This window comes from Pyrus communis, chromosome 2 (assembly GCF_963583255.1).
Source record: "Pyrus communis chromosome 2, drPyrComm1.1, whole genome shotgun sequence".
NCBI classification, from domain to species: domain Eukaryota; kingdom Viridiplantae; phylum Streptophyta; class Magnoliopsida; order Rosales; family Rosaceae; genus Pyrus; species Pyrus communis.
This window is the reverse complement of record NC_084804.1, coordinates 17,726,177-17,743,226: the sequence shown is the minus strand read 5'-3', so window position 1 is coordinate 17,743,226 and position 17,050 is coordinate 17,726,177. Positions and strand designations below refer to the sequence as shown.

Genomic DNA, 17,050 nt, shown 5'->3' with positions numbered 1-17,050 from the left:
ATATTGAGCAATATTGATTGATTCATGGTTATAATATCCTGCAACTGTAATGAAGGTGGCTTTAATGGAATAATTAAATTAAAATAACTCTGTTTATATTCAATTTTTTTGCCGATGTATAAATAGCAGAATACCATGTACAAAATAGCTCATACTCCAAAAATTGGAGTAAAGTCTACCATTATATTTGGACAACATACGGTAACATTTTCGTAACTAATATTAATCCATTAAAGTTATCGTTTGTAAAAATTAGAATGCCTTACATCTTTTCTATAGTTGTTAAATTAAACATTCATCCCTTTTAAAGATTTGATTAAGGTGCTTTGATCAATTGTCACCTCAATAATTTTCTATTTATTTAATTTTCATGCCATTAATTTAAATGCATTTATATAGAGGCATAAGATAACTTAGCAACTAATTGCCTACAATATAGGAATTTAATTTCGTCAATCCCCTTCTACACATTAAATGACATTTTTTTAATAAAATAAAACAAAAAATTAATTAACTAATTCCTCATTACCTTATTATCAGTATTTAAAAAAAAAATTCTCTTTCTATTAAAAATGTCTCAATAAAAAGTCTTCAATATATATTTTTTCACGTATAGATATATAAAAAATATACTTAAAACTTATGGTACATTTGAGAACAAAAGTATCGACTTTTGGTAAGTTTAGATTTCAAATGTACCGAGAAACCAAATGTACCAAAAATTCAAATGTACTATAAAACCAAATGTACCCATTGTTATTTAACCCTTTTGGTACGTTTATATTTCAAATATACAGATAAACCAAATGTGCCCATTGTCAGGTAACCATTTTGGTACGTTTAGATTCCAAATGTACCAAAAGACCAAATGAACAAAAAATCACAAATGTACCACAAAACCAAATGTTTCTAATAACCCTTTTGGTACATTTACATTCCAAATGTACCAAGAAATACAAAAAATCAAATCCACTATAAAACTGAATGTGTCCATATTATAGGTAACTAGATGTAGCTATATAATCAAACAAATCTTTATTATGTGTTGGGTCTTCTAAATAATAAAATCTGACAATTTTTTTATATAAATATTCTACTATATTCACACAAAAAAAAAAGTAAAATTATAACAAACAATAAAAAAATGCATAGAGATGGATAATAAATGCATAAATATAGGGATAAGAGGAAAAGAAAAAAAAGACGAAATGTCTAGGAAAAGTCGTGATAAACTAAAATTCTGAACAAAGTAAACTTATGTGAAAAACTGAAATTAATAACCAAAATTTTAGGAAAATGTTTGATCAAATTTTCAAAGGAAGTGTATATTTAGTCTAAAAAATTAAAAAACGAAGCGTCTATATCAAAACGCCTCAAAAACAAAAACAAAACGAAAAAAAAAAATATATATATATATATATATATATATATATATATATATGTATGTGTGTGTGTGTGTGTGTGTGTATTTTTTTTCAAGGCGGAATAATTACTGTGAAATGTGAATCCTGATCGACCAGAGATTTTTTGTCGTTCGATCGGCTGCTATACCAACATTCAAATTGCAAAATCATTCATATGTATGTTTTCAGTGTTGGAATTTAATAATATTATTATTATATTAAATTTATTAATTGAATGAAAATTAGAAGTGAAGTCTTTTGGTACAAAAGATGTGTTTATTCAAATGAAGAGTTACAACTTTTGAATTTTCATGAATAATCACATGTTTTTCAAAGAGGTATCTCAAATTCTATAAATAGGGAAGCCCCTATGGTCATTAAATAACTTTTCATTGTTTACATAATTAATCATACATAGAGTGCACTAAATATTATAGAGTCTTATTGAGTCCATACGAGAGAGTTTTCAACATAATTGTGGTTCATGGAGCCTTGTGATTTGCAGTGCTACTATTACAAGGACGTGGTCAGTGTATCTTGGGAGACAAGCGTCGATCAACCATGACCACCGTAGTGGGGTGTAAACTTGTCTCGAGATTGTTAGAAAAAATTGGGTCTAATAATATCCCATTAAGAGTGTCATGTAGCTTACTCTCTAGTCAACTAGGTTGGGTTGCCATTATGGCTATTCTTAAGACGTAGGCTTTTAACTCATTCTCCTCGATGATACAACTTACTCTCTAGTCAAACCTTTAATTAATTGGATCCATTAGGTTGGTGACTATCACTTATGGTGCAAACTTCCATTTATGAAATTATATTTCATTCGAGAGTAGTTGTTTTCCAACGTAATTCCTCCAAACATGCATTCGGACTTGATAAGTAATTTGCCAACACTTGAGTAAACTCCTCCACATTTCAGGTATTTGTAAGAAGGTCTCCAACTATAACATACCTTAAACAATTACTCATTACAAGTTTATGGTTTGATTGCTATGTTTGTTTGAGAAAAATATTATGTCATGTCTGTTTCTGCATGCATTTTCTTTTTCATGATAGAATCTTTTGGTTTCTAGTTTTGCATAAAGAAGTACATATGTTAACTGCTTCCAAAATGTACTGCAAGTTAATTTGATTCAAAAGATGCCAACTTGTGACCTTTCACCATTATTTTGTTCGTTTTGTCTTCTGCCTTGTGTAGATGGTATGGTTATAGTTAATTGAACTAAATAACCGTTATAAGTTTATTGGTTTATTTGCTATATTTGATTAACAAAGGTTGGTTTGAGAAACTGAATACGATTATAGAACACTTTATAGGAACACCCAGCAACGTTACTACGCGTATTCACGACCAACTGAGTAATTTAAGGTGTCCAACCTTAAGTGATTTCAGATGGTATAAAGATGTTTTCATATCCAGAGTTATGCTTCGGGAAGATAGCAATCAACCCTTTTGGAAAGAAAAATTTATCAATGGTTTACCAAATCTTTTTGCTCACAAAATTCGAAATGTTTTAGTAAATGAAGAAGGTGTCATACCTTATCATACCCTTACTTATGGTAACATAGTTAATGTTATTCAAAAGGAAGGATTGAAAATGTGTATCGACATGAAGATTTCAAAACAAGTTCATAAAGATAAATCTATTGCTAAATACGAACTTGGAACATTTTGTGAACAATATGGTTTACCTCCAATCGCTCCTTCGAGTAAAAAGAAAAAAGCTCAACAAACCAGCAAGTTTTCTAAACATCAATCCAGATTTTATAAAAACAAAAGATCTTCCAACAAACCTTTTCAGACAAATAAATTTTATGAAAAACCATCTTCAAACAAAAAACCTTTTCGAAAGTCTAAAAAGGATTTTCAAAATAAAAAGGGAAAATGTTACAAGTGTGACAAATTTGGTCATTATGCAAATGAATGCAAGGTTAAAAAGGTTATTAACCAACTGAAAATCTCTGAAGAAGAGAAAGTTCAACTTATTCAGGCTTTAGAAATTAGAAATACCGACTCTAGTCAATCTGATAAAAATCCCGATTTTTCCGTCTCCGACTCTAGCAGTTCTAGCGACGTCTCCTCGCCAAACATTAAGTTTGGATGCACGGACACTTGTTGTAACAAAATTTCAGTGCTTAATAAGCAAGAAGAACAAGAAGAGTTTTTAATGGAATTAATTAGTAAAGTTGATGACCCTGATTTAAAATCTTTTTATTTGAAAAAACTCAAAAATTTGATTTCTTCTCATGAACCTGGCACTAGTCAAATTTCTTCTCAAAAGATTTCTCTCAGTACCACTTTGGAACGTTTTAATAAAAACAAAAAGGAGATCACCCTCAAAGATTTGCAAAAAGAAGTTAATCAAATCAAATCGGAAATTAAGTTTTTAAAATCCGAAAATACCGAAATTCGTTCACAACTCAGTAGAGTACGTACGCAAGAACTCGTCCAAGAACAAAATGGTTCTTCCTCAAATTCCGATTCCGACGCTCACTCGGCTAAATCTTCTTCTTCAAAAGAACTTGTTTTAAGTCTTTTAGATAAAATAAGAATTCGAAAATGGTATTCTAAAGTTACGATAGTAATCGAAGATTTTCATTTAGAAACCATCGCTTTAATTGATTCAGGTGCAGATTTAAATTGCATTCAAGAAGGATTAATACCTACTAAATATTTTCACAAGTCTACGGAAACACTTAGCGCTGCAAATCAATCCCCGATGAAATTAAAATATGAAATTCCCAAAGCCCATGTTTGTCAACAAAATATTTGTTTTAAAACTCCATTTGTTTTAATCAAAAATATTTCTGATCCAGTTATTTTGGGACTCCCTTTCATTGCATTAATTTATCCTTTCAAAGTTCATCATAACTGTATTTCTACCAAGGTTTTTGGCCAAAAAATTACTTTTGAATTTTGCATGGAAACAGATCTTAAAAAGTTAAAACAACTTCAAAAAGATAATGTTTCGAAAACTCTCAACCAGATTACTGCAAAATCCCAACAAATTGCTTTTTTACAGGAAGAAATTCTTCACAAAAGAATTGAAGAACAATTGACAAACAAATCTTTATTAGATTCTATTCGCCAGTTTTCCGATAAGCTTACTAAAGAAATTTGTTCCGATCTTCCAAATGCTTTTTGGCACAAAAAACAACATATTGTTAAACTACCTTATATTAAAGATTTTATTGAGTCAAAAATCCCCACAAAAGCACGACCAATTCAAATGAATCAAGAAGTTTTAGAGTTTTGTAAAACTGAAATTAATCAACTTTTAGAAAAAGGAATTATCCGTAAAAGCAAATCTCCATGGTCATGCCCTGCTTTTTATGTCCAGAAAAACGCAGAATTAGAACGCGGTGCTCCACGACTGGTTATTAACTACAAACCTTTGAATGATGTTTTAGAATGGATCCGATATCCAATTCCTAACAAAAGAGACTTGATAAAAAGACTTTCTCAGGCAACTGTTTTTTCTAAATTTGATATGAAATCAGGTTTTTGGCAAATTCAAATTCATGAATCTGATAAATACAAAACTGCTTTTGTAACTCCTTTCGGACATTACGAGTGGAATGTAATGCCTTTCGGCTTGAAAAATGCACCAAGTGAATTTCAAAATATCATGAATGAAATTTTTAATCAATACAGCCATTTTTCGATTGTTTATATTGATGATGTATTAATTTTCTCAAAATCAATAGAAGAGCATTGGAAGCATTTGCATGCATTTGTTAGGATCATTAGGTCCAATGGGTTAGTTGTTTCGGCATCTAAGATTAAGTTATTTCAAACCAAAGTTAGATTTTTAGGTTACCATATTTACAGGTCTACCATTCAACCAATAGATCGAGTCATCCAGTTTGCTGATAAATTTCCAGATCAAATTATTGATAAAACCCAGCTTCAAAGATTCCTTGGATCTCTCAATTATGTTTCAGAATTTTATCCTCATTTGCGTCAACAATGTAAGCCCTTGTTTGATCGTCTCAAAGAAAATCCTCCATCATGGTCACAAAATCATACTTCCATTGTCAAACAGATCAAAAATCATGTCAAGACTTTGCCTTGCCTTGGCATTCCAACTCCCGGCTCTCTCAAAATAGTCGAAACCGACGCATCTGAAATCGGTTATGGAGGTATCCTTAAACAGAAAATTTCTTCCGAAGCTCCTGAACAAATTGTTCGTTTCCATTCAGGAGTTTGGAATCCAGCTCAAAGCAACTATAGTACTATTAAAAAAGAGATTTTATCTATTGTATTATGTATTAGCAAATTCCAAGATGATTTATTAAATCAAAAATTTTTAGTTCGTGTTGATTGCAAATCTGCAAAACATGTTTTACAAAAAGATGTTCAAAATATTGCATCAAAACAGATTTTTGCACGCTGGCAAGCCATATTAAGTATTTTTGATTTTGATATTGAATACATTAAAGGCAGCCAGAATTGCATCCCAGATTTTCTAACCAGAGAATTTTTGCAGGGGAAGAATGGATACTAATCCTACTCAGCAACGAAGGCTCCCAGCCACCCTTACCCAAACCCCAGCACCAGTAAAACAAGAGTCTATTCCCGACTCTTCATCGGCCCTCGCCATTACAAACAGATTTACTCCCTTAGGATCAACAGTAGGAAATATCCGACCAAATTACCAAACGGCCTTAGCCACCCCTTATGATCCTTACTCATCAGTTCGTTCTCCAGCTCCCTCACAACCAAAAACACCTAGCTATGCTAAAACATCACCATATGTCCAGAACCCTCATTCTGAAAAGCTTTTTAGCATTCCTCTTCATATTGACAAAAACCAACCCCCAGAGCGCATTGCCAAATTACTCCTTCCACCAAATTTTCATTTCTTACCAACTGAATCCTATAAAAGCCTAAAATATTACCAGGCTATCCTTTCAGAAACAGAAAGCATTGCTATTAAGCCAATTTACAGTACCACTCACCAAAACAAAATATTGTATCATTCACTCCATATTGGAAAATTCCTTACCGAACTCGAATGGGGAATTCCCCTTTTTCACACAAAACCCCTTCATACCCAACATGTTCTCATCCCAAACAATCATTACAATTACTATGATTATATCCAAGCATGGACCAACATTTTTCTCCACCAGACAGAAGACTTTAGTCATTCATGGTTCATAACTTTTGATAAAAATTTCAGATTGCGGTTTCCTGCATGGTTTCCAGATTGGTGGGCTTCCCATGGCCCAAGCTCTTCCATCATTCCAGATGACCTTCGTCATGTACTCACAAACAACTTCCAGCCCAGTTTTGACAGAAGTCGTTTCGACAACAGAGTTACTATTTTTTCACTGCTCATGGCCAAGTACAAGATCCCATGAATTCTCAAATGGAACTTTGAAGTGGACACCGGTGGTATTTACAGAACCAGATGGGTAAAATGGTGGGATAAATTCAACCACCAAAAAATTATTGATCTTGTAAAAGTGGAATTTCCCCAGGCATCTTTTCAGGCACTGCCAATCAAAGTTTCATCTTCGTCCTCACAAGCTTTGCCAGTTCATCAGCAATTTCCTGAATTACCAAAAGCTCAGGAACCAGTTCAGTCCCTTTCAGACATTAGTCCGTCATCTTCCCTCAAAGGAAAACCTTCTAAGTCCTCCAGTTCAAAGAAAAAGGAGGATTCTGATAAGTCCTCCCAGCTTCTGGACTTGGCTCAACAGCTCATGGCTGAAGCAGCAAGACTACAGAAAAAAAAAGGTTCCGACTCGGACTCTGACGCTTCTGATGCAGGGTCTCAGCCTCCCGCCAATTGGGCTGATCAAGTGGACCTTCAAGATGCTCAAGATCCGTTTGATTATTGAATTGCAATATTTGCCCATGTGATTGTGTCAGTCCAGCAACATCATCAGCAGTAACTGCTTTCATATCTTCCGCAAAAAACGAAGCATTATTCTTCAAATAGTGAAAAACAAAAAGGTCACTATTCACAATAGTGAAAACAAAAATGTCACTATTCACAATAGTGAAAAACAAAAAGGTCACTATTCTTTTAACTTTTGTAAAAGAATCAAAGCATCTTCACTATTCATTCAGCTTTTGTAAAAGTAACATCGTGACTCCACAGTAGAGATCCATCAGTCAGACAGCTTTGCCAGCCTTCTCCTCTCGACCAGCGAGATTCCCGGATCAAATTGGCATTCTTCAACCTTTCTCCTCCCTCTATAAAAGAGGAACTCATCTTCAGAAGAAGGATATAAGTTTTTAACTTCAAAAGCTCAGTTCAATATTATCTCTCTGAGATTATTCAAACACTTGTAATACATATATATTATTCAGGATGCCTGCGAGCTCCATCTATTTGTTTACTTGTTTCATCTGCCATTAGGCAATACCTGTTTGTTATCTGCATTGCAGTAAGTTTTCAATAAAACTTATTTTCCAAATATACTTGCATCATTACGTTTAATTCATTATTTTGATATGCTACTCTGTCTTTATATGTTTTATTTCTGCACTTTAAATTATATGGACGGCTATGCCTCCTGCTGCTATTTTATATTTTACTTCCGCACTTTACATTCTATGGCCGGCTTTGCCGCCTGTTGTTAGTTCCGCCCCATTTGGTATCAGAGCCAAGTGGTTGGTAATTGCATTAGCATCTATCTAATCTGTTCATTGTTACTCACATACTTGTATCTTATCTGCATTTCTTAATCGTCGGTCCTCAGTTCTTCTTTCTTCCAGCCAAACAGTAAGACGTGGTCCAAACAATAAGTCCCAGGAGAGGCATGAGCGGAGCGCATGAGCGGGGGAAGAGTCTAGACATACGAGGAAGGTGAATCTTTTAAGTCTTGCATATAGAATACTTGTTTTGTGCATTTCATGAGTAGATTATTTAGATCTAGTTCAATGGCCAGCACTAGCTCTAGATCCACCTTAGGAACTATACCTGACATTGTCAATGAAGAACAAAAATTGGATTTTCAAACAGACGAAAGTATTGATTTTTCCGACTGGAACATTCCAAAAGTTTCAACCCAAAATATTTACAAGAAAAAATGGTCTTTGACCTCTTTTAAATCTGAACATCACGTCAAAACAGTTGAGAAGGCTTATGCTCTTAGCAAAGAACATGAGACTTGTCAATTATTTTCTCCAGAACAAATCAAAGCGCATCGCAAAAACGGTCATAACTATCTTCACATTGGTTTAGTTCAAATCGCTGTTAAACCTTTAACACGAAAAGGTCTTAATACCTCTATTCTTTTATGTCTTCGTGACGCCCGATTTACTGATTTTAACGATAGTATTCTTGGAATGATTGAATCAAGTCTTTATAACGGACCTATCCATTTTGATTGTTTTCCAGATCTCACAATAAGTCTTTCAGACCCACATGTTTTAAAAGCTCTTACTCTTAATATCAAAACCTCCGGGTACCAAGTCCTGGAAGGAACACAACCTTTGGCACTTATTTTTAGAATTTATTACAAAGTCACTGGCACAAACATGAATTTTCAAGCTTTGAACAAAAGTCCTCGCGACCACACTCTTTTAATCCAAACAACCCAAGAAAGCGCAAACATTAGAGTACCAAGAACCATTAGGTGGTCAGACATCAGTCTCCCCTCGGATTGGTGTTTAATTAATGAAAGTAAGCCGGTTTCCGTCCAAAACAGCCTCGTTAATCTCGACAACATTGAACAATATTTTGACGGCACAGTTAAAATCAATTTTGATCGTCCAGCAAGAAAATCTTGTGAATCAGTTTTGTCACACAAATCTTTTACTCCTAGCAGACAGTCTTTTTCTGGATCCACGTCAACCGATAGACTGGGTCGAGATCAAGATTTGATCAAATCTTTAGTAAACAAAAAGTTAAAAGAGCAGGAAGCTGCACAACAAGATCTAGTCAATGATTTACTCAAATTAAAGTCTGTCGACACCTCTTCACAAGTTGCACATCCTGTTTATCATCCTCCAAACCAAGAAGAACCCACTTCTCCAACTGCTTCTGATTTTGAAACAACATCGGTGAATCACCAATTACTTGTTTTAAATAAACCACATAAAATCCGATGGAGGAAGCTTAAAGCTGACATCGCTTCTGAGGAAAACATCCCCAGAAGAAATATTTTTAGAAAAAAGTATTGTGATGAAGAAAAGCTAGCCATATATGCCGAATGGAAAGCTTTTGTAGAACAATACCAATTTGAAATATCTTTCTTTGATTTTATTGAAAAACATTTTGAAACAAAAAATAAAGTTACGGTTGTTACCAAAGAAAATTGGGTTAAGGAAGACAAAACTTTAATTTCTTCCAGTCATCCTCCCAAAGAAACTATTTTGATTTCCACCGGTAATACCAACATCCCCGCAACCCCTTTTAAAATTCCAAAAGAAGATTCTGGTTTTAAACCTGTCATTGAACAAAATAATTTTACAAACCAAAGTCTTCATACCATTGGAAAACAGTTAGACAAAATAGAAACCAAAATCGACAAATTGTCTCAACCAAAATCTTCTCCAAAAGAAAAACCTTTAGTAAATTTTACTGATACTGCTTCAAGTTCCACTGCTTTAAAATCCATGACTACTTTACAAAAAATTGATCATATGCTCACTGAGCTCAAAAAAGAGAAAGTTGTTAATGTTTTGCAAAACAATGATGTTTCTGTCGAAGAAGAAAATACTTCTGATTCTTCTCAGGACACGGAAACTAGTTCTGCTATCCAAAATATTGAAAATATTTTTCAAAACATTGATCTTCAACCAACTTTTGATTTAAAACGTATTCGTACTCATCCGGTCAACCCCACTTCTCTCACAAAAAACTGGTATCCCAGGCCAACTCCTCCTGACCTTCAATTTGAAGAACGAAATATTCAAAATCAATTTTCAGTTTCTGCCGACAAACTTTATGAGTGGAACATAGATGGCTTGTCCGAACAAGAACTTTTGAACAAACTTCAACACATGTCCATGGTTGCTAATAGCTACATTTCAAATCACAATTTTACACAAACACAAATACGTGTATATATATATATATATATATATATATATATATATATATATATATATATATATATATTCTATGTGATAGTTACGCATAAGGGCTTATGTATTGATTGAAAAGTTACATCGTTTTAGTTGCATGCATGTCACCATTTGTTTGACAATTTTGCTATATATAATACTTATAGCATAATTGTTTTCTTTTAAGAATTGAATGTTTCTTGGCATATACATTGTGAGTTGATTCTCGTTAATTTTTTATTTAGGTGAGAAAGAAATATATATTTACGTGTATTGTATCCAACAGTGTAAATCTGAATTTGTGTCAAACATGTTATCTCATAATTGAAAAGGATTTGATACGGATATGTCTCAGAAGATGCATAACTGCGAAAACACAACCTTTCTTGTTTTAAACAAATGAACAGTCATGGCTATCCAAACGTCATTGTGATATATGATCACTGCGAAGTGAGTTTCAATTTGACATTTTGATGTGACAATAAAAATGACATTTTAAGTCAAAACATGTGGTCTTTGGAAAGGAAAAGATTAGACACTAAAATGTGGGATTTTTGAAAAAATTATTAGACATGATGATGCTTATTAAGTAAGCATATGAATGGTCATGCATGTTAGTCCTAACATTGGTTACTCATGTGCATGCATTAATTTTAATATATAATTGTATGAATTATTTCTTAATTTTTTATGTGATTTAATATAGCAATTAGAACTAATTTTTCTAACATTTTGAGCTATAGAAATTTTCTTTATCATATTGATGCCTACCTTGAATGCGTGGTCAGAGACTGAGAATCACAATGTGACAATATAAACATTTGTCTGGCAGTGACTACTTCGTGTATCAAAAAATTGAAATTTTTTTAATATTAACCTACCAAAATATACCATTAATTTTATTAGACCAAAAAAAAAAAAAAAAACCAATATACCATTTTAGCAAAGTGGAAGTAGCAAGTGAAAAGAAACTTTATCCACACTCAAATTAAATGATCCGTCACCATTATATACACTAATATCTCTCTAAAGTTATATAGTTGGGACCAAACCAATTTTGTTACTTGAGGGAGGTTAGTACTTAATGGAGATGTATTTAAAGGATATTATTAAAGGAAAACTAATGAAAAATGACTTAAAAACTTTGAGTTTTAACGATAAGGACAAAATAAAGGATAAAGTGAATAGTACCAGAATTGACTTTTTAGTGTAAAAATGTGGTTTTCGTTAGAGTGAACAGTACCACGGGCTTTTTGTTAAAACTTCCTTATTAATTGACTTACTTATCCTTAATGAATGTTGCATTTCCTAAATAAGATTAATTGGACATTAAGTATTTTATTTCTTGTATATTTTCATTGACAATTATAACTATGTGGAGACGTGTTTTCTTATAATGGAATGAAACCAAGAAAAATTATAACTTATTACAATATAGAGTTTATTCCAATACATAACTCAAATATTATTTATTTACTTATTTATCCTTAATGAATGTAGTATTTTCTAATTAAATAGAATTCTTTGGGCGATAAATATTTTTTCCTTACATGTTTTTATCCTCATTGAAAATTATAATTATTTGAAGACGTGTTTCTTTAAGATATGATCAAGAAAAACCAATATATAACCGGTTCCAAGTTAGGACTGAAATTTTTATGAATTTAAGAAGCTTATTCTAGTATAAGAATTGTCCTTATACACTGTGGGCCAATCATCTACCTCCGTGAATAAAATTAGTATCACTTTAAAGAGGTTTTAGTGTAAAAGCATGAGGACGAAAGGGGGAAACGTGTGGGAGAGCTGTGGAGGTTGGAGAAAGAGAAAATTGAGCAAATGGATGGGATGAGAGGCTGGGAGAGAGATCGGGAGGAAGGGGTTGAGTTTTATTATAGGGAACCTCCTTGAATTATTTTTTACAAACAAATTTTATTATATAAAATTAAACTTCATCAATTAGCATGAAAAATTATTTATTTTAAATGAGAGCAGTTTAGTAATAAAGTTAGTTTTAATTTCAATTCAAGTGAATTAGTAAGCAATTTGTATAACATTTTTTGTACTCCGATTCTAAAAAAGTGTAGTAAATAACTTTAAAGAGAATTTAATTTTGTTTCCTCCTCAATCTGATTACGGATTACTAAACAAGTCAAATTAGTAATTGATGTATATATATGACGGATGTAGTTATCATTTATTTTATGTAGTGTGGCAGATGTAGATGACATTCATTTCAAATTGATGTATATATATAACGGCTATTATTTTACATTGGCGGATATTATGTTTGTTATTGTGGATAATTATTAGTTTTGGATTTTTATTTTTATTCAAAACATAAATTTAGTTTGGGAATTGTTATTAGCACTCCAAAAATCTCATTTTACACTCCTCATAAGTGTATTTTTCTTTCTAATTATAAAAAATTTAGAATACTTAATAAGATTTTTGAAATACTAATAATAATTCTTTTTTAATTTTTATATTTATTTTTTATTATTAAGTGTTTTGGTGGCAGTATATATGACATATTTTTATGTTCGATACGGACGACATGATTGTCTCTGTATGGGCGGGATTACTTAGCCATTAATGTCACCTGCATCAGACGGGATTACTCAGCCATTACAGTCATTTGCGACCGACACGAAATGTCTTCTAATTGCTCTTGTTTTAATTTAATGTAGTTTCCTTTTTCTTGGCAGATTAAGAGTACTATCTGACATGGAAAGTTTTTTTGTGACGATTTTTATCGCTTATCTTAACAGACATAACATTCATATTTTGTCGAATTTTACATAATATCCAATAGAAATAAGTTTTTTCATGTTATTTTTGAAACGCCAATAATTTTTTGTTATGTAGTTGTGAAATTTCTTTTCAGCATATATATTCTGGTAAATATATATGGGCGCATGCGTTCTGATTATATGTCTTTCTTTTTCCTGATTATCCTATTTAGGTAAACAAACGTGCATATATAGCAGCGAATCCCGGATCCATTGTTTGGGTCGGCAAGAATCGGAGGCCAACCAAGCTTTTTGGTACATGGAGCAATGAATGGAGAGGGTTCGGTGGGTGATGGTGACCAATGCAATTTCAAGACATCAGTTTAATTTGTTTTTGGTGTTTTTCCAAAGAAGGTATACCTTTCTGTTTTGGATGGCAAAGTTAATTAATTTATGTTTAATTTGATGCGACTTTTATACTGGCCGTTTTTTTTTCTTTCTTTTTCTCCTTTAGCAATTCGTGTGTGCAGTCCTTGAATTTCAATATTTTCTCCTTTTTGATTTAGTCTAAACACCCAAATTCCCTTTAAAATGATTACTTTTTTTTTTTTTTTATGTTTTTTTTGGAGAGATTCAATAAGGAGTAGTTTCAAATTATTGTATTCAGTGAGTAATTTCAAGTTATTGTATCTAGTTGACTATTCTGCTACCTTTTTTTATTTTTTTTTATACAAATGGTATTTTTTATTTTTGAGTATAATGATATGTTTTATACTAAGGGAATAGAGAGTTTGGTTAAGCTACACAATGAGCAATACCTAATTTGGTATCTAATTCGCCATCTACAAGATTCAAACTTAAGACCTCTCACTTACAAGTGAAGATGAATACTACCAGATCGTTTTATTGAGTGGAGAAGAAGAAAAATCATATTTCAGATCATGGATGAAAAGAATAAATGTTGTTAATTACTTTAGTTAGTGTTTGTTATTCTTGATAACACAAAAAATGGCCAGCTTTAAGATTTGAAATTTTAACCTAACGTAATATTTATAAACGTCGCCGATGAAATTACAAAATCTGTCCAAATTATAAGGTCCAAGTCCAACCGTCCAAGATTGTGATTTTGACTTGTCTTTGTTTCGGTGGAAATCTCAGACACACTAACTGGTCAAAGAAGGTGGCCCACTTGATAACTAGTTGGCCCCATCATGAAGAACTTGTACCTTTTGAACAAAAAAAACCAAAGAAAAAAGAACCTGCACTTCAAACAGTAGGTTAGGAGAGCAATTTGTGCAAAAGGAATTTTATCTTCTCCTAGCGTTTTTATTTGATAATACAATAATGTAAAGTATATTTACACAATATTGTATTACTGAATTATAATGCGTCGTAATAACCGACCAATGTCAAATTTTTATTTTAAAAGGAATTTTTAGTAGATCTAAGACATAAATACATAAGTCATATATCCTTGTATAAATGGAGCACTTTCAAAAAATAATTTTTTTATACTTGTATAATAGCATGACATACAATTCGATGTTGAGAAGATATTGAAGGAAGGGTATCCTCAGATCCCTTCTACCAAATTCATCCAATCATTAAATTCGGATCCTTGAAATTTGATCTAACAGTTAAAATTATTATAATTTTTAAATGAATCTCTTATTTGTAACCGTTTGATCAAATTTCAAATGTCGGAATTGATTGATCAAGTGAATTTGATGTAAGGAAACTGTCTCTTTTCCTGGGCCCCACTTAATATCTCCTTAAGATTTCATGTGGTAGCTTACCTGCCCTCGAGTCCTCTCGCATTATTTAACCTTCTGCAAAACCCAACGATATCCCACACAAACCCAACAACTTCCTCAATTAGACATCGACTTCTTCTTCGCTAGAAAAAGAAAAAAAAATGGCAAACGCAGCCGTAACTGTGATGCTCATGCTCATCATGGCCGTCGTCGCTGCAACCACCGAAGGAGCTCAGAGCAGCTCCACACAACCCAATTGGGCCAAGAAGCTCAAGACAAGGAAGAAAACGAGGTCGGAGACAGTGACCAACCTCCAATTCTACTTCCACGACACAGTCAGTGGGAAGAACCCAAGTGCCGTCCGTGTAGCGCAAGCCCCAGAGACCGAGAAGTCCCTCACCCTTTTCGGAGCTCTGCTCATGGCAGACGACCCGCTAACCGAAACGCCTGACCCGAAGTCCAAGATCGTGGGCCGGGCGCAGGGGATGTACGGGTCATCCGGGCAGCAAGAGTTTGGGCTTACTATGGCCATGTGCTTCGCGTTCTGTGATGGCATGTACAATGGGAGCTCGATCAGTATTTTTGGTAAGAACTCGGCTTTGAATCCGGTTCGGGAGATGCCGGTAGTGGCCGGAACCGGCGTTTTCCGGTTGGCGCGGGGTTATGCAATTGCCAAGACGCATTGGTTTAATACTTTGGGTGATGCAATTGTTGGATACAATGTCACTCTAATTCACTAGAGCTAGCTAGCTAGCTAGTACACTTATGAGATCTTTCATATATATATATATATATATATATGTTCATATATATTCATATATAGTTTGCTTTTCTTTTCTTTGTTGTTTCAATTAAACTTTGAATTACTAGTTTCTGGTTTGCTTGATTGTTGAGCGTGGTATGTTCTGGGAGTTCCAGTGCATCTTATGAGATCTTGGTTTCTCCTCGTTACCATTTGGTTTTAGCTGATCGGTTTACTGATTTTATTATGTATGTTGTGTATTAAACATAATAAGAGTAATTATCTCTAATAATCTTTTTTCTGTCTCCCTAGTTTGATGCCATTTTATTTGGGTTGGTAGCCTAAATTATAGATTGCAAAATTGGCACCAAAATCCACAACACCAGCGAGCTTATATCATTTAAACAACAATAATTATGTTTACACACAAGACAGACCTCATAATTGAAATCGCTTAGATGTGAGTTGTGCGTATCTGTATTGGAGAGTGTATTAGGAACGAGGTCAATTTGAAATAATTGAGCTTTCCTGTAACAGCGACACTCCTTTAGAAAGTTTCATCATTTAAATACAACAATGATTGAAATAGTTTTCTGATGTCTTCAGAGTTATATGTGATTGAAATATTTTGTAGCATAGAATTTGTACAAAAATATCTAATCATTTGTTGTCAACAAATTCTCCTAATGTTTGAGCCCCACACGTTTTCCAGTTAATTCTTTCCACATCTTACTCGAGTAATAGGGAATAAGCCATTTCCCCGAAATATTCAACCTTTTCCTGTGACATTGAGATTGAATGGACATTACTCAAAACATTGTAATAAAAAATATAAAAAATCATAGCTAGATATTTGGTTATAATTTTAGCTTTACTGTCTCTTTCATTTGCTATCACAAGAAATAAAGGGAATATGATGATTTGTCCATGCAAAAAGAGATTTGTCCATGCAAAAAGAGACATCTTTTCGTTCTTTTTTGCCTCGTTTACTTATGGCATTGATAGATTCTTTGTAAGATATGCCGTCCCCTTATGCAGAGATTTTTTTTAGCACAACAATATATTTTATACTAAAAGAAAGATGATAGTTCAGTTAAGTCATACAATGAATAATTTAATTACAGAGATATTTTTATGTAATAGAAATATAAGTCGATTTACCCTATATTATAATATAAGTAGAAATAAAATATGTCACTTTCAATCAATTTGTCTAAAGTAAATTTACTAACGTGTTATAAGACGTGATATACTGATTTGTGTTTTAAACACATTAAAAAATTAATCTCTTCTCGTGATGACATCTTTATTTCACTTTCAATCAATTTGTCTAAAAGTAAATATATATCGCATGGTATGGTCCCATAGATTATGATTATAAAATATGTTTG

At 32.8% G+C, this 17,050-nt stretch overlaps 1 protein-coding gene across 1 annotated transcript; it reads left to right on the top strand.

The window, feature by feature from the left end:
* Positions 1-15,000: 15,000 nt before the first annotated feature.
* On the top strand, positions 15,001-15,951 carry LOC137726474 (dirigent protein 23). Its single transcript, XM_068465411.1, has one exon. The coding sequence runs from the start codon at positions 15,079-15,081 to the stop codon at positions 15,655-15,657; it is 579 nt and encodes a 192-aa protein (XP_068321512.1). The 5' UTR covers positions 15,001-15,078; the 3' UTR covers positions 15,658-15,951.
* Positions 15,952-17,050: the final 1,099 nt, after the last annotated feature.